The sequence below is a fragment of the Sphaerodactylus townsendi genome, linkage group LG01, assembly GCF_021028975.2.
Source record: "Sphaerodactylus townsendi isolate TG3544 linkage group LG01, MPM_Stown_v2.3, whole genome shotgun sequence".
Taxonomy (NCBI): Eukaryota; Metazoa; Chordata; class Lepidosauria; order Squamata; family Sphaerodactylidae; genus Sphaerodactylus; species Sphaerodactylus townsendi.
This window is the reverse complement of record NC_059425.1, coordinates 117801111-117826116: the sequence shown is the minus strand read 5'-3', so window position 1 is coordinate 117826116 and position 25006 is coordinate 117801111. Positions and strand designations below refer to the sequence as shown.

Here is a 25006-nt window from a genome sequence, read left to right as displayed (position 1 = left end):
TGAGCTGAGCATGTTCAGGAGTCAGTCTTCTCTCAAAAGGTGGAGGACACATTTCCCTCAGGTTGATCCTACATACATTTTTGGTACATAAAGCATTCATTTTATAAAAATGACATTAAATTGGATTCAAGCAGAACTGCATTTAAGACTGCATCTCTTTCTTTCACACATTGATTTATTTACTTCACTTATGCTCCACTTTTCTCTCCAAAGTAGGTTATAGCAGTCTCCGCTTCTCCATTGAATCTTTTTTATAATACCTGTGAGGCAGGTTAGGTTGAAAGTGTATGAGGGACCAAGGTCACCTAGCAAGAGTAGGGGTTCAAAAATGCCTCTCCCAGTCTATTGATCTAACCACTACAACACACTGTCTCTCAAACCAAAGGCAAGAGAAAAGCTCAAAACACTCAGCAGCATTTCAGAGAACTGGAAAATGCACATATATAAGGCAGCTGAATATGTCCATGTAATCATATATTTTGCCTACTAATGTGAGCAGTGAATAATCTGGACAGCATTTCCATCATTACAGCTGCTTAACACAGTGTAACCAAAGCAATAGATAAAAGCACCAGCTTTCTGGAGGTATAGCTCAGTTTATATAGTAGCTTTCAGGAACCAACAGTCAGATAATGACAAGCAAGGTCCCACATGGATCGTGACCATGTTCCTAATAAATATAATTAATCCAACTGATGTAATTTCTGTCATTTGATATTGACAGGAAATGTTCTGACCATTATTTCGATATTTTGCTGCCTCGTTTTGGTTTCCAATGGACCGGGACCCACCCATCACCTGCTGGGAAGCAGCGGTCCCATCCCGGTTCCGCTGCCCGAGCGCCTTGGGCGAGGCCGGGGGACTTCGCGGCACTGCGGGTGGGGTGGGGGGGTCTCCGAGCGCGCGACCTGATTGGCCGCGCCTCCCCCGCCTCCCCCTGACGCGGGGAGCGCGCTTTAAATGCCTCCCGGCTGGCGCCCACCAGCCCCTCTGCCTGCGCAGCTCCTGGGCTGGGGTCTGCTGGGCTGGCCGTCGTGGGGAGACGCCGCCAGACTGCCGCGCTCTTCGCAGGAGGAGGGGAAGCCCGGACCTCTCCGCAGCCAGATCCCGGCCTGCCCGCGCCCAGGACGCCGCCCTCCCCATGGCCTAAGTGTTGATGCTCCCGGACGCGAGCCCCGGACGCCTTTCGCCATGAGCTGTTTGGATGTTATGTACCAAGTCTACGGTCCCGCCCAGCCTTACTTCGCCGCAGCCTACAGCCCTTACCATCAGGTAGGTGGCCCGGGGGGTCCCGAGAGGCTCGCCATCATCCCCACCCTGGCCGGGCTGCCGTCGGGAGTCTCACAGACCCCCCCGGGTGGGTCGCGCCGACAGGCTTAAGCTTCGCTTCGCTTTACTCACCCGGGGGTCTGCCGCAGGGCTTGGGGGCGATGCGGGGCTTGATTCCCGCGGCGGGGTTGGCGGCGTCTATCACTTTCGCACGGAGAATCAACGGCGGCCAGCGGCAACTGCACTGCCTCCTTCCCGGAGTCCAGGCATTTAAACCCGCACGGAGGTCGTTGGCCTCGAAGCATCGGTGAACTGCCCTTGTAGTGGGCTTCCCAGGAGGGCAAACCAAGTGGCGACTGGAGGGGTTCCGTCCCCTGTTCAGGCTCGCGTCCTCCACTCACTTTCTCCGGCATTTGTTTTACACGTTTCTGCCGCCACGATTTAGCATCCGTACGATCTCCGAGGAGATATCCTCCCGCATCTATAAAACCCATATTGTTGAATTATGGTAGATTATAAAATCTGTGTATTTTTTTTTAAAAAAATCCCATTCAGAGCGAGAAATAAAGTCTTCCTTAAGGGGACATTGTAAAGGCTTGCCAAGAGCGCTGTGAACAGTGGATGGAAGACCATTGCAAACAAACCCGAACCCTGCCACACTCTTTCGTCCGGGTAGGCTTTCGTCCGGGTGGGCTTCTCGCGGGTGTTTTCCCTGCCTTCATTTCCCAGACGGGGGGCCCAGCTGACGGTCCGGCGCCGCGAACGAGGGGACAAGCAAAACGTCCCTTACAGTTCCGCCAGAAATGCGAAAGAAAGCGCGAGGTGGCTGCTGAGCAAACTGTCCTTTGAAATGAGCGGACGGCAAAACTGTCCGTTTACGCGACGGGGCAGCGGAGCCGCTGGAGGGGACCGGAGCTGGGTTTTCGTCGTGTCCCTTTGGCTTGAGGTGGAATGAAGCTCGAGGCCAGGGGGACCATGAAGGCCAACCAAACGTTCCCAGGGAGCAGGGCTCCGTGGGTTCACGCCCCTGTCAGGCCTAAAAAGCTTTTTTGCCGGACGAAATGAGCTTTGGCTGGAAACATTTTGTAGGCCTTGAAAGTGTCACCGGGCGTGAATGCTGCCCTGCTACCTCAGGGCGACCCACCTGCACTCTCCTTGTAGCGGTTTGTTTCCTTTAAACTATCGATTCTAAGTCGTCTTGGAGTTCATACTGGTTGACAGTGCAGCATTTGAGATAGAGAAGATGTCGCTCCCGTCCCCCGACTAAGAGAGTTTTATCGATGGCAAACTGTCGGAGTAGATCAAATTTTTAAAAGCTGGAGGCTCAACAGGGAAAGGTTTAGGACCTTTGAGCCCCAGTTTATACATTTTATAAATTGCTTCGTTGTGCTAGACGGAGGAGCGATTCGCTTTACAAGGGTGCTGCACCTGTTCCAGAGTTTGGCCTGGGAGGGAGTCTTTCTTTCTTTCTTTCTTTCTTTCTTTCTTTCTTTCTTTCTTTCTTTCTTTTTCTTTCTTTCTTTCTTTCTTTCTTTCTTTCGTTCTTTCTTTCGCAAAAGAACCTTCGGGGCATGACTGTCTATCTTGACCCTTGTCTCTAAGCGCACATCGGGTCAGGCTGAGCTGCTTCTCTAGAAATATGCTCAGGCCATTATACTCCACTTGCTTTACTACCATCAGATCCTCTGAAGATGCCAGCCACAGAGGCAGGCAAAAGTCAGGAGAAAATGCTACTAGATCACGGCCATACAGCCCGGAAACCACACAACCACATACATCCGAAAAACCAGGCCTGTCTTCGCCTCTTAGTGAGGGCAGCGGCCGTACTAATAAAGCAGACACGCAAACATTTCCCGGTTTCCCTGACTGTGGCTACGGCGCGCGCGCTCTCTCTCTCTCTCACTCTTTCTCTTTCTCTCTCTCTCTCTCTCTCTCTCGGCTTGCCAAGGAAACGCTGCTGGGGTTTTCCTGCCCCCCCCCCCAAACCCTTTGCCTCGCCCCTCCAGCCCGCCTTCTGGATTGCGTTGGCGCTTGCCGGGACCGAAAGGGGCTCCCCCAGCAGCACGCTGGCCCCATAGAAGCTGAACGTCCCGGGATCCCTTCCGTCCACTTCAGGGTCTCCCCCTCCCTCAAGGGCAGCGGTTCGAGGTTTGCTGAGACGGTTCCTAATTTCCAGCACAGCCCCCGGAGATATTGCTCGAAAAAAATGCTTTAAATTCGTTGTCATTTTCCCCTTCAGCGGGCTTCTCATTTGCCCGTTTTACCCAAAACCTCCCAGCATCCTTTATCGGTTTTCTTGTTGGTTTGTAAGGATGAGCTGTTTCTCTGAAGGGTCTTCCAAGAGGGTCGCCTGCTAATCTTTTGCTTGGCCTGACCATGACGACATCCCCAAAGACCCCTTGGCAGATTTCTTCTGTGCCCAGGCGCCAACCTCAGATAAGAAGCGGCTGCCTCTTCCCTTGCACAAAACACGGCGGGGGGGGGGGGGGGGAGAAGATCTGCGTGGCAGAAGGCTGCTCCAGAGGATCGACGGTGGGATAACGGCCTGCACGATCCATGCATCCCTCCAGCCGTAACTGTGGACCCAGAGCTCGTTTCTCTGAGGCCCGTTTCGAGGCACTCTCGGCCGTACGCTGCCAAGGTTTGCGCGAGGGTGGGTGGCCTGCACAGCAACTGGAAGCCGATTTACTCCGAAGCCAGACCGGCTGTGCTCAGTGAGGCGAGTTCCCAGCATAGGTGTCCCCAGGACTGCATCCGTGGGTAAATTCGGCCTCGAAAAGTGTAGCAAGCTCGTGGGCGGCCATCCCTGCAGGACTGGCGCATCTATTTATTTATTTATTTATTTATTTATTTATTTATTTATTTATTTATTTGGATTTCTATACCGCCCTATCCCCAAGGGGCTCTGGGCGGTGTACAACATAGAATCCCAATACAGTCAAACAAGGAGCACAGATTTACTTACATATAAATAAATTACAAATTACACTGGCTCGATCAACTTTAAATACAGTTTCTAAAAATCTTTTAAAACAGCGATGAAAACAATAAAAGGCACGCGATAAAACCCATTTTTAAATCCTCCCCATTAAAACAGGAGGGACCCAGATGTAAAAGAGCAAAAAGAGGGTTAACCCCCCTCACCGCAGGACAGGGGCTGACTGCCGCATCTGCAAATTAGATGTTGGTTCTGCGTCGCGCAAGCAAAACCCGCGGTTCTAGAGCCTGCTGGAGCCAATCTCCGGTACCGTCTGATAGGAGAGCGGGCTTCTAGCCCAAAAAGCTTTCCCCCCCCCCCCCCCCGCAGAGTGCCCGGTCGCTTCCCGCCAGGCGTCCCGGGGCGGCAGTTTCCTCGCCTGGCGGCGTGAGCGGCAGTCCAGAGAGGCGAGCGCTGAACTGGGCCTGACCGGCTCTTGCTCTTCCCCGCAGAAACTCGCCTTCTACTCCAAGATGCAGGAAGCCGCCGAGAGCTCCAGCAGCTCCTTCGCCAGCCCCGCCGCCGCGGCCAGCATCAAGGAGGAGGAGGAGTGCAGCCCGGAGAAAGAGCGCCCCCCGGAGGCCGAGTACATCAACGCCCGCTGCGTCCTGTTCACGTACTTCCAAGGGGACATCAGCGCCGTGGTGGACGAGCACTTCAGCCGCGCCCTCAGCCAGCCCAGCAGCTACTCGCCCAGCAGCAGCGGCAGCAGCAGCAGCGGCAGCGCCAAGGCCGCCAGGAGCGCCAGCGCCTGGAGGGGTGAGCGGGTCGGCCGGCTTTGGCATGCGGGTTGAGTGCGGGACTGTCCGCACCACTCGTGCCCAAACCGTGATCCAATGGTCTCTTCCCTGACCTGTGGGAACGGGTGGTGCGTGTGTGGGGGGGGGGGGATCACACAGTCCAAGCACATTAACGTGATGGGAGCTGTACCGGACAGGTGGCTTTCTCAAAGCCCCCACACACACACACACACACAAGGGAGCCCTTTTCTCCTTCCCTCCTTCCTTCTCACAAGGGACACTTCCCCAGCCCCGCACCGCAGGCTTTGGGAAGTTGTCGTTTGCGTTAGTAATTGGTATAGCGCTATAACGCTGTGTGGCTTCGATGCTCCACAAGCCTTCCGGCGGCAGATGACAGAGGGAAGTCTGTAGAGCATACTGCCCAGATGATTCATTGTCAAGGCGCCGGCTGCCTGCCTATTTGCATGCAGCAGCCATCAAAATGCCAGCCATGAGGAAGCGGGCAATAAGCCAAAAAAAGTGGAGGTGGGGGTGAGGCTGTCGCTGCCACCCATTGATAACACAGGTTAGCGCAGAGAAAAGGGGATGCTAAAGCAGCGGGTGGTGGCTTCTGTCCCGTGATCTTTCTTACTGTAACCCCATTGAAGGCTCGCTGGAGCAAGCGTCCTGACCGAAGAGTCTAGTGGATCACTGCTTGAGCAGTTATTTCCAAAAAGAAATGGTTTGCTTGGAAAGATTTATTCAGGGTACAGAAATGCCCTAACAAGTTCATGACTGAACACGTGGACATCTGGACAGAGCAGATGAGAGAACAGTTTCCCGTAGGCTCGCTGGAGATGTAGGAGAGGTTTCTCCCCTTCCCCTTATAGTTATGGGGACTCTACTAAGTGTTAAATACAATACGAAATAAAACTCAGTGGCATCTTAAGGATTAACATGAGAGCCACCGGATTTCACCTGTAAAAAATAGCCCCTGTTTGAGATTAGGATGGACGGTGTGGGATTTGAGGCTGTTGGGTGGAATTGCTCTTCACGGCCCGCTGGAAACTCCCTTCATGTGGATGTTGTCTGTAACGAAAATGGATGAGGTTAAATAGCCGTCAGATCATTCCTCAAGGACGTGAGGGCCGTTGAAATGAATGAGACTGTGAATGAGAGGCTCCACTTCCTAATGGATACACTTAGAATGGAGGGGTGACTGGTAATGGTTGAACCAAAGGAATCCAGAGAAAAGGGCGTGAGGGTGTACTTTGGAACCAAAAGGTGTAGGAAGGAATAATTGAGCCAACGAGACACAAACGACTTTTTAAGTCCCATGAAAGTGAAAAAGATGTGCACGTGCATTATGGGCATGATCCAGCCAAAGGCCAGCAATATTCATTTATGATTTCAAGGAGAGGTGAAAGTGCTTCACTTTGGCTACATTTGTGCGCGCCCCCCCCCCCCGCGATTGGGATGGATTGTGGGGTAGAAAAGTGTGTACAGAAGGAGTTGGACCTTTCCAGGGACGAAGGAAGGTGATCTTTTGTTCTGGGAAAGTTCCGCAGCCGTGAAAAGCGCGCCTGGAAGCGGACAGCATCAAGACGGTCCAGGCAAAGATCACCCTCCTGGTTTTTTGCGCTGTTGTTGCAAATACCACACGTTTTCCTCAACAGATTTTGAGAAAGCGGGGTCTTTACTGGTCACTGGTGGTGGTGGGGGGGGGGGAGAGTTCCTTTCCCACAATAACCGAAAGAGAAAGATACCCTGCAGTCCTGAGAGGAGGCTGGCCCACAAGGGAACATGCCCTGGGTTCTCACTGGACTGCAGGAGGGGCGAGTAGGACTAGCTTTGTCATGAAATAGTGCTGTCACACACACCCCTTGGGATCACAGCTGGGAAAGAGCGTTGTGCTCTTTTTGAGGTGTGTAGGGGGTGGGGGTGCGAATGAATGGCCCAGAATCACTCTAGGGAGGCAACAGAGATCAGGGCTGGCAACTTTGGGCCTCTGAGCTTTAACAGCGGGCTGATCTACCGACGTTAGGAGACGATGACTTTAACCTTAACCTTTAGGCCCTGCGCAGTTCTGCTGATGATCAACAGCGGGATGGACCAGTAGTTGTTTTTCCTCCTGGCCAGTTGGTGATCCTATTCGATAAGATACTAATTTCTTTTGAAGTGTTCCACCTTGAGCAACCCGATCTTCCCTGTAAAAAGCTGCAACTGATTCATTTCAGCTTAAACAACCTGAAAGAAAGGTCCGTTCCGCACAGCAAAGGCATAATGGGCTGCAGTCGTAATAAACTGTTCACATGCGATAAGCAGCGATTGGAGCCCACAGAAACAATCCAGGTTGCTTTTGCACCTTCGCATTGAGACGTTTCTTTCTTATTTTTAATTTCCTGCAACACATGCGTAGCTAAGCAGGATGAACGCCCCCCCCCCCCCCCCAATCGTTGCATGAAGCAACTGGCTGCACCTGCCTACGCTGATGCAACTTGGAAAAATTTTAGAAGGGGGGGTGACTTCCCCCTCCCCAAAAAACGGGTTATATCGCATTCTGCTGTGGTTCTATTTGCCCTGTGAGGAATCAGCCGAAATTGTGTTTATTTTAGGAGCAATTCAGTAGATAGTGGATGCTCTCCAACAAATGCTGTTGAAATCAGTTAGATCATCTCGGCTCCCGAGGTCGATCTGGGGGTGGGGGGGAGGGTATTCCTTGCAATTTTCGCAAAATACATTAATAATAGTCAAAGCCGATTGCTTGCTCCTCTAAATGTGACAGCATGTATTTTATGTAATCCTGAAGAAAATCGGGGATTCCTTTTGAAGACAATCACAGTTCGATCCTATGCATGTTTACTCATAAGTAAATCCTACGCTGTGGGCGGGATTTCAGCCATAATAATTCCTTTTGCGGGATCGGGCACCGCTGGAATGTATTTGAGACTGATTGTGCCATCTGGTTTACCGGGTGACGAGCTTCACCCGCTTCCTTAGGGTTAAATCCCTTGGAGATCCTGCGGGGTGCACAAAGGAATAGACTAAATTTCAAGTACTGTGTAAACAAACAAACATACTTTTGGATCGGACTTGCCAAAGCGAGGTCCAGTTTCAAAGAGTTCGCAGTCTCGCCCTGCTATTTTTTATTTATTTATTTATTTATTTATTATTTTATTTATTTCTTTGATTTATATACCGCCCGATCCCCGAAGGGCTCCGGGCGGTGAACAACATTATACAAACATCAAACAGGAGCGATCATACAAAATATAAATATATAGGCTCCATCCCATAAAATAACTTAAAACTCATAAAACAGCGGATAACAGTAGTACATAAATAAACAAACAGTAGTACATAAATAAACAAATTTTTGCTGGTCAGAAACTAAACATTTACTCCAAATGTCCAGATTTTATTCCAAGATTTGGAATCGGAGAAAGCTGTTGACAAGCCATTAAAAATACGCCTAAAACGATCATCTCCCCTTCCTTATGTTTCTATTCGGAACACCACAAACTATGGAGGGTGGGCGCGGGTTATTTAAATAGGGCAGATTAGACACGGGAACACTTTTAAGATTCTTCTGAAAGGCCCGATTCAAGTCTGCTGGGAGAGATTCGTAATTCATATAAATTACCCTCGTTTGACCTTTATTAAAAATTGAGTGATGGGTGAAATTCGCTGCGGCTTTAAGCGGGTCTTCAACCCTAGGCTGGCTTTTTAGGGCAAAATCGTGCCGATCAACAAACGGCCAACCTCCCCTCGCCCCTCAAAAAACCTACAAATCTGCGACTTGTTGGCATCGGTGAGTGCTCATTTCCTGGAATGAAACAAGCCCCCTCGGTGTTTAAAGCAGAAAAGCGCATAGTAGTCGCAATTTTAAGCATTTACCCCAGGAAAAGCCGAGGTGCTAACTTTCCACGTAGTTTTCAAAACAAGGGAAAACAGCCAAAGGTAAATGGGCAAAGGTGGTTTTCCTGCTCTAGATCGCCCGGCCCCTAATCCTCCCAGTTTGTGGGACGTAATCTCCCCTTCCCCCTAAACAGGCGTTCTGTATTTTATTTGTTTGGGACCAGAAACGTTTATTTCTTGTCCAAACTATATAAACTGTGAACTTGGACTGTAGAGGGAATTGCTCCCATTAAATACAGTTAGGATCGCGGCTTGATCGTGCTGATGTTGGCTGACTGATTTGCTATAAAGGCCGACAGACGTCTGGGTGGGCAATCGACCTGCCTGTCCTGCCCCGGCTTTCGAGGCACAGTCAGCTGATGGGGCGGGCGGGCGGGGCGGGGGGGAGTTCAACTGAACTGTAAAAAACCAGTCCCAGCCCTTGGAAAGAGAATCTTTCGCACCTTCCCCCTCCCCGAAGAGAAAGCAGCCTTTGGCCGGTTCGTTCCCGCTTTGGGCTGAGTTGCCTTCCCGTTTGGCGATGCTCTTTAACGCCTCCTGAAGAAATTATGATCGGGTGTTTTCTTCGCAGATTCTTTCTTCAGCCTATGAATGATAAAATCCCACTGTAGCCAGTACTCTGTGGGAACAGTCGCTCTGGGAGGAGGGTGGTGGAACTACCAAAGGGCACGGATATGAAACTGATGGCAATCTTAATTTTTGTATGAGATCATCACTATTCACTCTTTGGCCTTTAGAGATTCTGGATCTACAGAAGACTTAGGAACTGGCCCCTTCCGCACATGCAGAATAATGCACTTTCAATCCACTTTTGCAATTGTTTGCAAATGGATTTGGCTATTCTGCATAGTAAAATCCAGCTTCAAAGTGCATTGAAAGTGGATTGAAAGTGCATTATTCTGCATGTGCGGAATCTCTACTTGAATGTGCCAGCTCTGGGTTTGGAAATACCTGGAGGTTTGGAGGCGGAGGCTGAGGAGGGTGGGTTTGGGTGAGGGGAGGGACTTCAATGGGATATGATGCCATGGCCTCCACCTTCTCCAGGAGAACTGATTTCTGTTGCTGAAAATCAGCTGTAATCCCAGGAGATTTCCAGCTACCACCTGGAGGCTGGCAACACTAACCTGAGTCCAGACTTACCTGGTATGGTTGAGCACTCCAATCCTTTTTTTTAAAAGAGCCAAGTCTCAACCTGGAGTTATAAAGCCACAGGGCAAAATTGTTTCTCTGCCTACCTTCCACTCAGTTGAATCTTCACTCACTGGGGCTTGGGGAGGACGGGTTATGTGGCTTCCAGCCAGATCTAACCTGTAAGTAATTCTTAAGAAGGGAGTCTCAGATAAGCATATGAAGCTGCCCAAATCAGAATCTTGTTCTGCCCAGCTCAGTATCCTTTGTTCTGATTGGCAACCACACTTCAAATGACAAAGCCTTATCCCTCCACTGGCTACCTTTTAGTTGGCGTTGAGACCTTGTGCATGCAAGGTCAGCTTTCTACAGCTGAGCCACAATGTTTCATCAGGTTAGAACCTTAAATGAATTCCAGATCAGGAACTCAGACAAGCTTAGGGGTTGGCAGTCTTTTTTTAATATCAACTACAACCTATGTAAAAACAATCAATATTATTTTTGATGAGGGAGATCTTCCTTATGTCAACACATTTTGATCTGTCATCAGCAGGAAAACCTGTTTATTGTTACGTTGAGCTGTTTTGTTTGGGAACAAGCAAGCAAAATGTATGTACCGGTAATATTCTTGATGAAAACCAACCAAAATGGCATGAATGTCATGCAAACTTTGGAGAGTTCAAAAATTCTTCATCAAACTAGATGTTAAAGGGGTGGGAGGACTCTGGGTAAGAAAAAAAGTTGTTTCTGGCCGTGGGTCTTGAGCCTGTTAGTTACACTGGGGCAAAATCTGGAATTTAAGCATCTTTGGCCTCTTCCTGATTTCTCCCCTTTCCCAACTGATTAAAATTCTGGAGCACTCGCAAACTTTCAGACTATTATGTGTGCTACTTTTCCCCTGAGAAGGAGTTTTCATCATGGGGCTGAGCTTTTCCCCTGTCTCAGCCCCACCCCATGGCTGTTGAAACCTTTAGGGAGAGTTGCAACCTGTGTTTGTGTTGACAACTGGATGTTTGAATTCTCTTAGAATATTTTATATTTATTAACTACCTTGGGTGTTCTTTTTGAACAGAAAGGCAGAATATGGAGACATATCATTGGATTTTGATTGGTCTTGGTTGAGGTATTTCTCTTAACCTTAACCTCTGCTAAAAAGCATTTAATCTACTCTTTCTGCAACTGAATGAATGAAATGAACAGCTTCAATTAACTGTACAAAATAAGTCAGTTTAGGTGGGTTTTCTTCGAGGCTTATTGTGGCTTTTGTGGTCTGGTGGATTTTGTTTCCAATGCCATTGAAAACTTGCATCTGTGGCTGGCATCTTCAGAGGTGTATCACAAAGGGAAGTCTGTTACAGTGTGATACACCTCTGTGATACACCTCTGAAGATGCCAGCCACAGATGCAGGTGAAACGTTAGGAACAAGATCCACCAGACCACAGCCACACTGCCCAGAAAACCCACCAGAACCAGTTGAATCCGGCCGTGAAAGCCTTTGACAATACATTAAGCCAGTTTACTTAGAAGAGGTTAATGATGTCATAGTTACTGCTGCACAGGGATCATCAAGACTTTGCTGTTTTTTGCGGGGGATGATGCCATTTCATCACATTTGACTTATGGTGACCCCTGATGGAGTTTTCAAGGCAAGAGAAGTTCTGAGATGGTCTGCCCTTGCCTGTTTTCAAGTCGCAACCCTGAAATCCCTTGGGGGTTTGCCATCCAAATGTTTGTCAGAGCTTCAGAGATCTGATGAGATCAGGCCATAGGTGTCAAACTCGCGGCCCTCCGGATGTTATGGACTGGTTCCACCGGCCCTACCAGCATCATGCTGGCAGGTGGGGATGATCACTGTAGTCCACTAACATCTGGAGCAACATGGCCTGTTGACACCTGTGGATCAGATTAACCTGGGCCATCCTGGTTAGGGTATAATTCTGTTAATGTTGCTATTTCTTCAAGATTCATCAAAGTTGTATTTTCTTATATATTAGAATAACTGTTTTTTAATAAATGATGGTAAAATTGAGAAAGTGCCAGATATTTATACTTATAATATTATAACATTTATTTGGACCATATGTGGTAAATTCAAATGTCATTGTGTCACAGCGTATAAACATGAAATCAAAGTTTTATTTTAGGTTTGCGTAATGGGCTGATATAAGTTTCACACCTGTGAAAGTAAAGGTATTTTAAGAATGGTGGAAATGGTCTCTGAACAAACCATGAAGCATTTTTCTTTTATAGAGTAAGCTCTGAAAATAGTTCTGCAAGTTGTCACTGTAGTTCAGCTTCAATGGGGAAACATCATTGGTCAGCAGGGAAAATGTCTTTGGACATGAAGTTTTTTCTAAGTAGGATATAACGATTCAAATGATTTTTCTAACCAATGCTACTAAAAGGACTTTTAAGCCTCTCTGCTCCAAAGAATGAATATGTACGAATATTTGGTATATGGGATAGAAATCCGAGGAAATCCATTTTAAAACTGCATGTACACTTAAGCAAATGTTAGAGTTAACATGTGTATGACAGATGCATAGTTGCCAACCTCTAGGTCACAGGTGTCAAACTTGCGGCCCTCCAGATATCATGAACTACAGTTCCAATGATGCTGGCAGGGGATGATGGGAACTGTAGTCCATAACATCTGGAGGGCTGCGAGTTTATGCCTAGGTAGAACCTAGAGATTTTCTGGAATTACAGCTGATTGCCAAACATCCCCCTGGAGAAAATAGCTAGTTTGGATGGTGGGTTCCATGGCAGTAGACCACACTAAGATCCCTCCCCTCTCAAATTCCATCCTTCTCAAGGCTCTATCTCCAGAATCTCCAAGAATTTCCCACATGCATGGGGAGAGCATCTATCAGATTTCCTTGGTTAAATTCCTTGTGTACGAACACAGTCTAGATTTGCAGTTACACTGGAGATCCTAGAAATATAAACAAAGGTTTGTCATTTGTGCAAATGGCTTGAGTTTGCCTAGGGTAGGAATCCTCAACATTTTTCAGCCTGCAGACAACTTTGGAAATCTGATACAGCCCAATGGGCACAGCCATAAAATGACTACCACAAGAGACAGAATCAGCCACAAGACTGCTGCCACAGCTTACAATCAGTCACAGAGTGAAGATTCTTGTGCTGTGGTGATAGCTGCTGCCAAAGCAATTAAAAAAAAAACCCTGTACAACCGATTAAATCTTCAGTGGCCAGTCAGAAGCCTTGCTGGGCAAAAGCTGTGCCTGCCCCTCCCACTTTTTAAAAATACTGTCCTAATATATTTGGATTCTATGTGGGGGCCATACTTTCTGAGAACAAACAAGGGGCTTATGCTAAATATTTATTTACTTCATTTATATCCCACCTTTCCTCCCATAGACACCCAATGCAGATCACATAATTCTCATCTTCATCCCTCTTGTAAATTAGGTTAGGCTCAGAGGGGGCAATTGGCCCAAGTTTTCCCAGCAAGCTTCCATGGCAAAGTGGAGATTTGAACCTGGTACTCCCAGATCCTAGCCTGACCACTATTATCCCACATCACTGTGGCAGTATAAAGGCCAATTAGCAGAAGTAATAAGGACCCCTGCTCTTCTGCCACTGTTCTGATATTTTCTTCTTCATCTTCCTTTGTTCAGATGGATCATTCCCTATGAGTCAACGTAGTTTCCCACCCTCCTTCTGGAACAGCACCTACCAGCCTTCATCAGTGCCTGCATCCCTGGGAAGCCCACTGGCAGCCACTGGACACACTGAACTGCCCTTTGCTACAGCGGACCCTTATTCACCAGGCTCATTGCACAGCCATCTCCACCAAGGTGGCCCAGAACCCTGGCACCCTGCCCACCACCATCATCACCACCACCACCACCATCACCCTTACATTGGCACACAGAGCTCCTCCTATCCCCGCCCCACCACAGTGCACGAGGTCTACAGTCCACACTTTGACCCTCGCTATGGGTCCCTGTTGGTGCCTGCAGCTTCCGTGCGCCCTCATCGACTCACGCCTGCTTCTGTACCCACATCTGTCAGCCCCCAGTGTGAACTAGGCAAGAATGAGCCTGCCACTTCAGCGTGGACAACGCCAGCACCTTTCCCCAGCCCAGCAGGGGAGGTGGCACAGAGCCTAGGCCTCAATGTGGATGCAGGTAAGTTTTGGCAGATGGTGCCTTCTAATTCTGTCTCTCCCTCTCTTGCTGCCTGAAGCACGGGTCTAGTTTTCAAAATTATTATTAAGGTAGGGTAGAAGTATGTCAATAGTAAAGCCCTCTTGCTCAACTCCAAAGCAATTAAACATTAGCATGTGTAGGAGCCACAAAGGGAAGAATGACCATTTAAAAAGCACAGTGATCTTGCTGTGTCATTGCTGCCTTACTTGCAATTTCTCAGGAACAATTATAAGGGTTTTTTTTAAATGTAATAGTTCCTCTCTTTTCTAAGAAAGTATTCTCTGTGCCGATTGAGATTATTGATAGCAAGTTGTTTTCCCATCACAACAGTACAGTGGGTGGTTTCTAGTTCAGTAGGGTCAGCAAAACTAGGGAATTCCTCTGCCCGAGGCAAGCATTTTGGATTCTCCAATTATAATGATTGTGGCTGCAACCAGAGCCCTGGTTCTAAAGTGATGATAACATCTGTTGCAGATCTGTTTTATTAACACACTTATTTTTATTCCCCATCACATCCTGAATCTCTCCTGAAAAATAATGCTGAAAATTGCATTCATCCCCCCAATATATCTGAAAAGTAAAGAGAACTCAATTTTTGTTGCCACTTGCCAGCGCAACTGTATTTTGATGCTTGGTTTCATGCAAGTCTCAGTCCTAGAGAAATTATGGGCAAAGTTGACAAGAATTTGTAAAACAGGATCCAAGGGGGAAGAGCTGGCATTTCAACCTTCATTCCTGTATTCTCTAAAATTATCATCAGTTTGGACTTGGCTTTCCTCTTAACATCACCCTTTCCCTTCTAAACCTAAACCAACCACTTTTTTATGCTTTAGAAAGGCTACATTCACTAGAAAAAATGGTGGTGGTGCTTGGCTTTTCCTGTCCTTCTCTTACAGTCTTTCCCCTCCCTCCCTTTCTGTTTTGTTTTATTTCCATTTTTCTCTCCGTTCTCAGGTTTGCAGCCTCAGGATAAAAGCAAGGATCTCTATTGGTTTTAGACCTGCCTTTCCATCTTCTCTTACACTCTAGTCAGATCTCTGCCTAAGTAAGACTGCTGACAGAGCTGAAATCGAGTCAGTTTGTAACAGCTTCTGATCTTGGTTTACAGCTCGCCGTTATTCCTTCTGTGGTGGATCCCTCCTGAGCTGAGTTGCTGAGCCCAAAGCTCCTCCCACAAAGTCCTGTCTGCCCACCCCTGCATCATTCAGCATCTCATGTCACATTTCAAGGACAAGAGCATGAGAAAGGACATGGGGGATAAAAGCTTCTTCAACATGGCATTTCAACAACAGAACCTTACTGGGGGAATGAGAAGGAGGGTACCACCCTCCCTTCTTTTCACTGTGAAAAGCCAACCATGCCGGCTACACATCCAGAATTGTGGCCACGCCACTGGAAGGAGTCCAGGAAGACAAATGTGGATGTCGAATTGCTGACTTCGGGAAACAAAAGTGTTTATTTTTGGTGATGAAAGTGTGAACTCTTTTTTTCTACTGCATTTTCAAAAAATTAAAAAAAAACTACTTCGTGAAAGCAGCATGGGAAGATATGCACATACTAGAAATTATGTATTTCTCCTTTACTCTGGAGAAACAAAAGAATGGATTCTAAACTCCAAAGCACATTGGACTGTAATGACAAAAAAGGGACAGCTCTTTCAGGCCATGGTGATGAGTGGCAAGTGATCCGCATAGGCCACCTGCCTCTGGGCCTGCACAAATGCAGCTGTTCTAAAGACAACTGTTTGAACTCCAGAAACTTGACAACCAAGGAGGCATTTCTCAGAGTCTGGCACAACTATTGTACTGGATGATACATTCATACATATGTGTACATATATATGTGTATATATATATATATAAGATTTTTATACAAGGAATGTTTTATGATGAAGAAAAAAGCCCTTCCCTCTCCCCGCAAAAAAAAAAAACCTTCATGAGGAGAAAATTCGGAGGAGAGTTATTAAGTAGACTCAAGATCTCATTTCACTTGAGCACCCTCTGTATTTATGTTGCTATCTTTCTGCCATCAGTGATCATGGAGTCAGATGTTTCTCTCTTGAGTGTACTCTTTTTTAAAGAGAATTTAAGAGCTGTTGTCGATTTCTTTGGCACAAATGAGACCTCACTATAACATAAACTGAAAACAGTTTTTGTCTGAAAATAAATGTTCTTCATGGATATTACAGGCATGTTTAATGTTAAATGCATTGTTGATTTTGCTGAAATGGGCCAAAATAATCAGCACAATGGAATTGCTCAAAGTAGAGTATAGCCCCTAAGAACAGAAGCCCGCAAAAGGTATACTGTAAACTGCAATGTACCAGGCACCATTTACAGTGCAATCCTAAGCAGAGTCACACCTTTCTACATCCATTGAAGTCAATGACTTCAAAAGGCTATAGTCCTATGTAGGATGCCACTGTTAAGGTTTCAGCCTTTATCCATGTTCTCCACTCACTATCCACATATGGGCATGGCATTTGAATCATAAACAGACAGACAGAACCTTATCTGGTCTTTGTCCCCTGTTTTCTTCTGTCTGTCTTGTCTTCTTGTACAGGACAGATAAAGAAGGTGAGTTCCTTTCCTGGTACAGATTAAAATATCCTTATTCCACTCTTTTCCTTATGTTGCAAGGCAGCTAATAATGTGGAACCTAGCCATGAAGAATATAATCCATACATGAGCCATCTTTTCCATCCTTGAAATTGTGTGTTCCTTGGGGGTAGAGAATGAGTAGGAAAATGTCTGAATCGCAGCAGAAAGTGGCTCATAAACTGAGCAGAATGGGGCCTTCTCCTCTATCACTTGCAATGATCCACAAGAAGTAGGGGCTGAAATCTAATTCTTCTACTGGGCGTAGCACAGCGGGATATTATTTTCCACCCAAATTCTGCCTTCACTTGCAAGGAAGTGCTTTCAGTGGCACAGATTCAGAAATTGGCACCTGGGTCAAGCACTGGAATTGTGTGTGTGCTCCCCCCCAGCCTTTATTGCCCCAACCCAGCTTCTACAGTGAGGTAGCTGAGTTTAGGTGGGAGGGGTGCCAACTAGTTGTGTTGGAAAGAAGGGAGGGAGAGAAAGAGAGAAAGAAGGGGGGAAGGAAGAAAGGAAAGGAGTAAAGAAGGAAAGTGACAGAGGAAGAAAGGGAGAAAGGTCGACTTGGAATCTGTCACCCCATTGTAATTTCTGCAGCCCTTCCTCACTGAGCAAAAGCTATGAAAGCCATTCTGAGGCTGCCCCTGCACAGTTTCTGGGGGGCCTCAGAGCCTTGGTGGGGGGATTCATCAACCTGAGGATTCCCCCACCCTGACTCTTCCACCTCAGCACATGGGGGTGACCGAGGAAAATACTGGGGGAGGGGGCAGGAGGAGGAGGTGCAGGCAGCACAATGCTCCTCCAGCTCCTCAGTCCTGGGGGAGGGGGCAGCTGGCGGAACACACACCCCCCCGATGATCTGTGGGAGTGGTGCCCTGGGCTCCCACCCCCTCTGTCCCCCCTCAGGACACCAATGAGTGCTTGTACTTTAGTTTGCTTTCTTATTGAGTTGTAAATATTGCAGCTGATCTAGCAGATCATGACTATGAACTATGCTTTCTCATTAGAGTTCATTAGAATGAGTGCCCTGCCAGTATTACAGGAGGTGCTACAAAACTGTTAGCCAATAGCTGTTTCCCTTCAGGCCACTGAAGTCTGGATCTTATCATTAACTTCTCCTCTACTAGATTTATAGCTAGATTTATGGCAGCTGGAAGAGATCCTATCAGAATCAAGGGAAGCCCTGGCTGCTAAAGTTTCAAGCAGTTAGTGGAGAATTGCCAGGAGATTCAGCTTGTCTAGGGAGCAGGGCCGTTTAGATCTTTGCAAGTGTAAGCAGTGATACAGGGGATAATTATTTTAACTAGATAAGTGTCAGAAGAATCTCCTCCTTAGCTAAGTGTCATCTCAGGATCACTTTAAATGTTACACATTCTTATATGAATAGCACTTCAGTGTAAAGGAAAGTGTGCCAACTAGATGCAGACCATTGCATAGATCAGTTGTGCCTTTGTCTCTCTTGCTATGCACACTCACACAGTGGCTGTGAAACAAAGTACAGCGGTTACCTGTGACTATCCATAAGCAGCTGGTATACTTTTTGTGTACTTTTCAAACCTTGTATAGGAGATATGCAATGATTGGTGTTATTAGTTCAGGTGACAGTTTATATTGAAAACATATTGTAATGGAACCATGGAGATTCTGGTGAATTTGTATATTTCAACATATAAACAAAAATGTGTGTATTCAATTACCTAACTGGAAACAAACTTGGCAGCTCATGATAAATAGAAAAAGCAATAAAACAAAAGTCACCAGGTTTTCCAGTGGTTGATAAAAGCCCTAGGCAGAATGAGGATTTGTATCTTCAGTTTTTTCAGAGGTTTCCCAAACCATCAAATAATGACTGCATAAATATTAACATTTATACATTGTTTTTCAAGTGTTCAAAGTACTTCACATGTTAGATCTCAGTTATACCTAAAATATCCCTGTAAGGGAGACCAGTATTATTTTCATGTTGCAGATGGCACAACTGAGTTTGAGAGAAATTACATAAAAGATAATATTACTTTTGCTAAATGCCATTATAAATAAGTAAATTAATATTACTTCTGCTAAAAGCTAAAGTGATATGATGGCAAAATTGAGACTGGACCTGTGGACTTCCTGACCACAGCCACTGTGTTAACAGGTACCTAACCAAAGGCTCTTTCTCAAAAATCTCTGCCAGCTTCTTTAGTCAGCACACTCGATGCTTGATGTTCCAGTGATAAAAGGTTATCTCTGGTGGAAATCACTTGGAAAAGCTCATGGACTCAAGGCAATCCCCATTTGAGGCATAGAAGCAGCCACTAGCGTCTGTTTTATTTTTGGAGGTGGAATTTTAACAAGAGGTCACTTCCCAAGAAACCCTCCTCAATGCAGATGACGCTGAAAAAATACAGCCAAATACAATTTCAGTTTGCATAAGGAGCGTCGCTGTTAGAGTAGCAAATGTTTCTTTTAGCACTGGCAGACATTTGAAGGTTCTTGCTTCTTTGGGGGGGGCGGAGGAGAGGAGGAAGGTGATCATATGAGTTTATGATGGAGGATTATGCTAATTCCTTTTAACCTTCTGAGGAACTTTGTCAACCTGATCTTCTTAGGTCAAGCCAACATGACCATCTTGCTCTCCCTTCCCTTTGGAATATAAGTTCAGGCAAGGGTTTCAAGCATTCACATAAAGATGCCTTATACTAAATTGGTCCATCAAAGTCACTGGCAGCAGCTCACCCGAATCTCAGGCACAGGTCTTTCACAGTACCTACTACCTTCTCTTTTTAACTGGGAGTGTTAGGGATCGAACCTTTTCAAAGTGATTCACAGAGATTATCTTGTAGTCTTTACACAAATTCTAAAGAGGGATCATGTAGTCACCATATTGTGAGCAGAACTAAGGTTGAAGGAGAATGGCCTAGTCATGGCTCAGATGCTTTGAACAGTGGCTCCCTGAATCATAGTTAGCCATGATGATGATCTGATCTATCTTTATTTTTTTTTCCCCCTGGGCTGCATTCAGACTGGGGGCCATGTTGAGTTTACTAGATTTCAAGGCTGGTTCATACCAGAAGAAGAGGGAAACTGAAATGTAGGTGGTGTTTACAGCTAGCCAAGAATCAGGTTGTAAGCATATTACATGATTTGCAGTTATCAAGTCAAGTGTGTTCAATACATCCAAAAAATTCCATGTAGAAATCTACTAAATGTCAGTTTGTCCCACAGAAATGGGCTCACCACCAACTAATGTAGCCATGACAGATCAAACGCCTCACATCGTTTCAATTAACTATTTAAACTGCAATCCATTCAATAATAAGAAACAGGAACTGTATCACAGGTTACATAGAATTCAATGTACACTCGATTTCTTTTATATAGGCATTGAGGAATTATCATGTTCTATGTATGCATGTACAGCTGAATGTGTGATTTATACCCTACACCAATCTATTTGTAAAAAGAACACACACTGGTTCTTTCTTACAAGCTGATGTAGTTACGTACATGCAAGTTGTATGTGTTTTCACTGAAATACATGAATAGGGCTTGAATGGTGCATATGCGAGTCATTCCTTCATCACTTCCCCCCAGTCTTGTCTAACAAAGGTCACAAGCTCCCAAAGAACTGTATCCAATTGCATTGTTTGATTCCATTTTATCGGACAGGAGCTCCTCCTTTATATGTTCTCTACAGCTGCAGTATATTTTTTTGTGTTTGCTTTCCATTTCACCAGTCAGGGCAAAGGCATGGCATTAGAGGTGACTATCATCCTTATGCTTGCTGTTTATGTGTAACTGAAGCAGTGGTATTTGTGCAAGTAGCAGGAGTTAGATAAACACACAAGTCTCCATCAGGCAAGTCGACAGGTTGAGCCTCTCCCCTGCAATGCAGCTCCCCACCCCACTGCCAACCTGAGCTGTATGTCAATATGATCTTTTTTTTCCACCCGCAAAGAGCTTTGATAGTCACACCAAGTTACAAATGATTATTCTCACTTGACAGACCTGCACAGAGATCTCTGCAGGCCCCATGAGTTGGCTCAGGCTGGAGACACTCGATAGCTGCTGTTTCCATGGATGAAATATTTGTGAAGTTAACGCATAATCTGAAAGCAGAAGCTAATAAATTATAGAGTGCTAATTGGGGACGGAGTGGAGCTGTCAATCACATTATCCTAAACACTCAGAGACCCTCATAACCTAAAAAGGCAAGAGTCTCCAAGAACAGCTTCCAGTTGTCACTAGCCATGACATCTATCTCAACCCATACGGAGGCTGTCAAGCCAGATACTGCTTAAAGATTTTAAGCTGTGATCTTATGCTTGCTTGCTTGGGAGAAGCCCCAATGACTGAATTCAGCAGCTCTTCTATCTGATTAAACAGCACAGCCTTTTTTTTTTCAAGCAGGTGTGGATTAGGGTGACTTTGTAAATTGGTCAAATCTCTGCTGCAGAGATTTCTCTCGCAGCAGCCAGGGGCAATTATTCTCATTGGAACTTCCAGCAGATGGGGTCCCTATCGCTCTTGCCCCCAAAATAGACTGAAATTATTCTTCTTTACAAGCAAAGTTTGCATCTCACAAGTCCCTGCGTTCTATAGTAATTTGTATTCCACAGAAAGAAAATTCAGTTCAAGGAAAATACTTTGGGATATATTATTGATTTACACAGGGTACTCCATTTTTAGGCACACATTGATGCTCATTTTCTATAGGCGGCAATTAATTCCTAAGATTCTGTTTGCTATCATCTACTTCTTTTAGCAGGCAAATAAAATCACATCTGGTCAAAGAATTTACAGGACTTAAATGTGCAGTAGTTTATTTCTACTGCTAATTGATTTCAGCTTCACAGCATTAGAGGTGTGGAAGTACACACATAAAAGCAAGAGTAAATATCAGCTTGGTCTTTGGCAATCACACACTTTGTTCACAATAATGCAGAGGCCTACCTTACAGGGTTGAAGGATTCACAAGACTATGTGAAATGCTTCAAGTGTTTAGAAAAGTGCCATAGGAATATTAAAGTGAAATCCCGTGCATGCTTATTTGAGAGTAAATTTCATTGAACAAAGTAGGACTTCCCACAGAGTAAACAGACTGTGTGCTCTAATAATGGAAAAACCACTCCAGGTTTGCAGAATGAACTTGGTTGCTCACTAATGTTGGCTCAGGGAAGAACCAAAAAAGAAAAAGGTAACACAAAAGATCAAGCAACTTGAGAACAGGGGTGTAAAGTGTGTTTTGAAATTGATTGATTCAGTCATGTACCATGTCAGAACATTTATTTCCAAAATAGTTTTGACATAATTAAGTATCATTCTGCACCAAATCCCCATGGAATATTATTTGATGAAAGTAAGATTTCAGTAATGCATTGGCCAAAATGGGAGCAACAGAGTTTCAAAGGCCATTTACACACAGGGCTTCTCCATGTGGCAAAACTATCTCCTCGCTGGGGCAGATTTTCAATTTTGCAACATATTTGCTAAATTACCTGAGTGTGATTTTCACTTATGCAACAGTCCCAATGCTTCTGTGCTTGTGACAGGTGAAAACATGGATCAGGGAGAGCAAATCCGCCACGTAATTGTCCCAACCCTGGATTGGTCTGTAACTCTCTGAAGTCTTAAACAGTTTAAAATTTTGTGCCATAGTCAGGTTTCTACTTTGTCTACCTGTAGACCTATGTTGCTGGTTTGTTCCTTTGAAACAAACATGTAAATAAATAAATCTTCTTAGTTGCTTATATATTAATCCAGCCTCGATGATCTCAATTTTGTGCACCACAAAACTTCCCTCACAGCAGGAAGCCCAAAGCCTAGACATTCGCTTTCTGTAGAACACCTGGAAACTGAGGGAAAGGTTTATCGTTCAAAACAAACCTAGATCCCAAAAATCTTAAGAGGCTGTGTATGTCCCTTCAGTAGGAAAAAAAAGGCTTGTCACAAACTGGTGGTAGCAGTGGGAGTCTGACACAACGTTTCACAAACTCTTATCCAAGGTGGTAGAATATACTGATATAAATATTTAAGAAAAATTGTGAGGTATAAGTTTTGTCAGAATGCCTTCTGAGTAAAATGGAACTGAAGGTGAGCTCATGGCTATTGGGGATAGCTCAGAAACTGAGGATGTTGTGAATATTGACCAAGTAGAGACCTGGAAGATAAAGCAAAAAATAGAACTTGACAAATTAAAAGCAGAGAGAAATGAAGAATGGCACAAGAAAGGGCAGAGAGAAGCCCAAAAAGAAGTAGAATTAAAACAAGGGGATATAAAATTAAAAGAGAGGGAAGCCTAAAGAGAAATATAATTAAAGACATATAGAATTAATAGAGAGAGAAGACCAAAGACAGCATGAAACAGAATTAAATAAATTAAAAATGGAAGAATTACAATTAAGGGGTGAGTTGGGAAATACTTAGCTAAGTGGTGAATCCTGCTACATTGATCAAAAGAAAAGGCGACAATATTGAAGCTTTCTTTGTTAGCTTTGAAAAGGCTTGCAAGGATTTTCAAGTGGCTGACAATGAAAGAATGGTTTATATCCATTCACAAATACATGGGAGGGGGTTGGATGTCATCTCCTCTGAAATGAGGAATAAAGAGTCCCTAGACATGATCTCTGTTTTAAAAGAGTGAGACAGATATTTGGATGAACTACTGGGCATAGCAGAAGAGAATTTAGGGAACATTTGGGAAACAATCAAATGAAAACTATTGTGTTTGGCCTGTTATTTAGACAAACGATTACATTGTTGGTTGACTGGCAGTGGGGCCAAAATTAAAGATTGGGCAGTCAGTTTAATAGCACTGGAACAGTTTCACAGGGACATACCCAGAGAGTGTAGATGGATTGTATGGAGTAACATGCCAAGAATACAGCTAGAATGGCTGAAAATATGGATTTCCTGGGAAAGATTGTGGGGCAGGGTATTTTACCTAAGGGTGTCTAGAGCAGGGGTAGGGAACCTGCGGCTCTCCAGATGTTCAGGAACTACAATTCCCATCAGCCTCTGTCAGCATGGCCAATTGGCCATGCTGGTAGGGGCTGATGGGAATTGTAGTTCCTGAACATCTGGAGAGCCACAGGTTCCCTACCCCTGATCTAATAGATAATCTATATTTATCTGTTTTATCTATAGTCGTATCTTTTCAGGCCATTTTCCAGGACAGCAGTTAACTGGGATACTTTGCTTCAGCTGAAGAACATCTGGAAGATGTGGGGGGGGGTTTCTCCAAGTCTGGAAAGGTCGGTCAGTGCAGCTTCTGGAATGTTCAGTTGGGGTCACAAGGTTACAGCAAGTGTTTTGCATAAAACCCATCACTGTAATAGCAATTATTCCACTTTTACCTTACCACCCACTTTTGATTTCAGAAAGAACATTGCTTATGCCTCACAACTTTACAGTTTCAGAAACAACTCTGCTGTGTAGGACTACTGTGAGTATATAGAAAGATAACTTTTACTGTTTTTGTGTGTCCTGTCTATGTCAAGCTTTACTTGTGTTTGTTTTAACAACTTTCTGAATTTCTTTTAATAAAACTTTATTTTCATATTTACTGGTGTGCGTTACTGACCAAACCCAGGTGTGCTCAGACATGTTACTGAGTGAAGGGGGCTCATGCTTCCACATAAAGAATCAAAAGAAATGAGCTTGGTTCTCCCAGGGGAAAAAATTCCTCAGAAAACCATCCCTACAAAGCAGACTCCTCAGACCAGGAGAAAATATGAGGAACTGTTTTAACTGTAGAGAAATAGGGCATATAAGATACAATTGTCCCAAATAAAGAAAGAAATATAACCCAGGACCAGTGAGGCTACTAAATGTAGTTACACAAGTAGAGGCAGGGGACAGAAACAGCAAATCCCCTTGAAGCAGAAACCTTTCATGTATCTAGTCTAGTGGGAGGAAGGTGCCTGAAGGGATTACCAATTGAAGTGAACGATACCAACATCTTTGGCTGGAGAAATTCAGGAGCTCAAGTGATTATGATTAAAGGCTGAACAAAGCTGTTAACAACAGGATGTTTTGGAGCTCATTAATTCCTAGGGTTGCCATAAGTTGGAAGTGATTTGAATGCACATAATGCACACACAAAGATCAGATCAAGCCTGAACACTCACTAGAAGCTGAAATTACTAAACTGAGGATATCATACTTAGGTCAACGTATGAGAAGACAAGGCTCACTGGGAAACAGCTAACTGGGATACTTTGCTTCAGCTGAAAATG

The 25006-nt window shown here is 45.3% G+C and overlaps 1 protein-coding gene across 3 annotated transcripts; it reads left to right on the top strand.

Annotated features, from left to right (window-relative positions):
- The first annotated feature begins 1005 nt into the window (after positions 1-1005).
- VGLL2 (vestigial like family member 2) lies at positions 1006-16372 on the top strand. 3 transcript variants are annotated; one of them, XM_048492295.1, is made up of 4 exons: positions 1006-1272; positions 4699-5005; positions 13654-14166; positions 15296-16372. In XM_048492295.1, the coding sequence occupies exons 1-4, from the start codon at positions 1192-1194 to the stop codon at positions 15334-15336; spliced, it is 942 nt and encodes a 313-aa protein (XP_048348252.1). In that variant the 5' UTR covers positions 1006-1191; the 3' UTR covers positions 15337-16372. The 3 variants fall into 3 exon arrangements, with proteins under 3 accessions (XP_048348252.1, XP_048348251.1, XP_048348253.1); XM_048492294.1 differs by having other exon boundaries at positions 15142-16372; XM_048492296.1 differs by lacking the exon at positions 1006-1272 and adding an exon at positions 3394-3417 and having other exon boundaries at positions 15142-16372.
- Positions 16373-25006: the final 8634 nt, after the last annotated feature.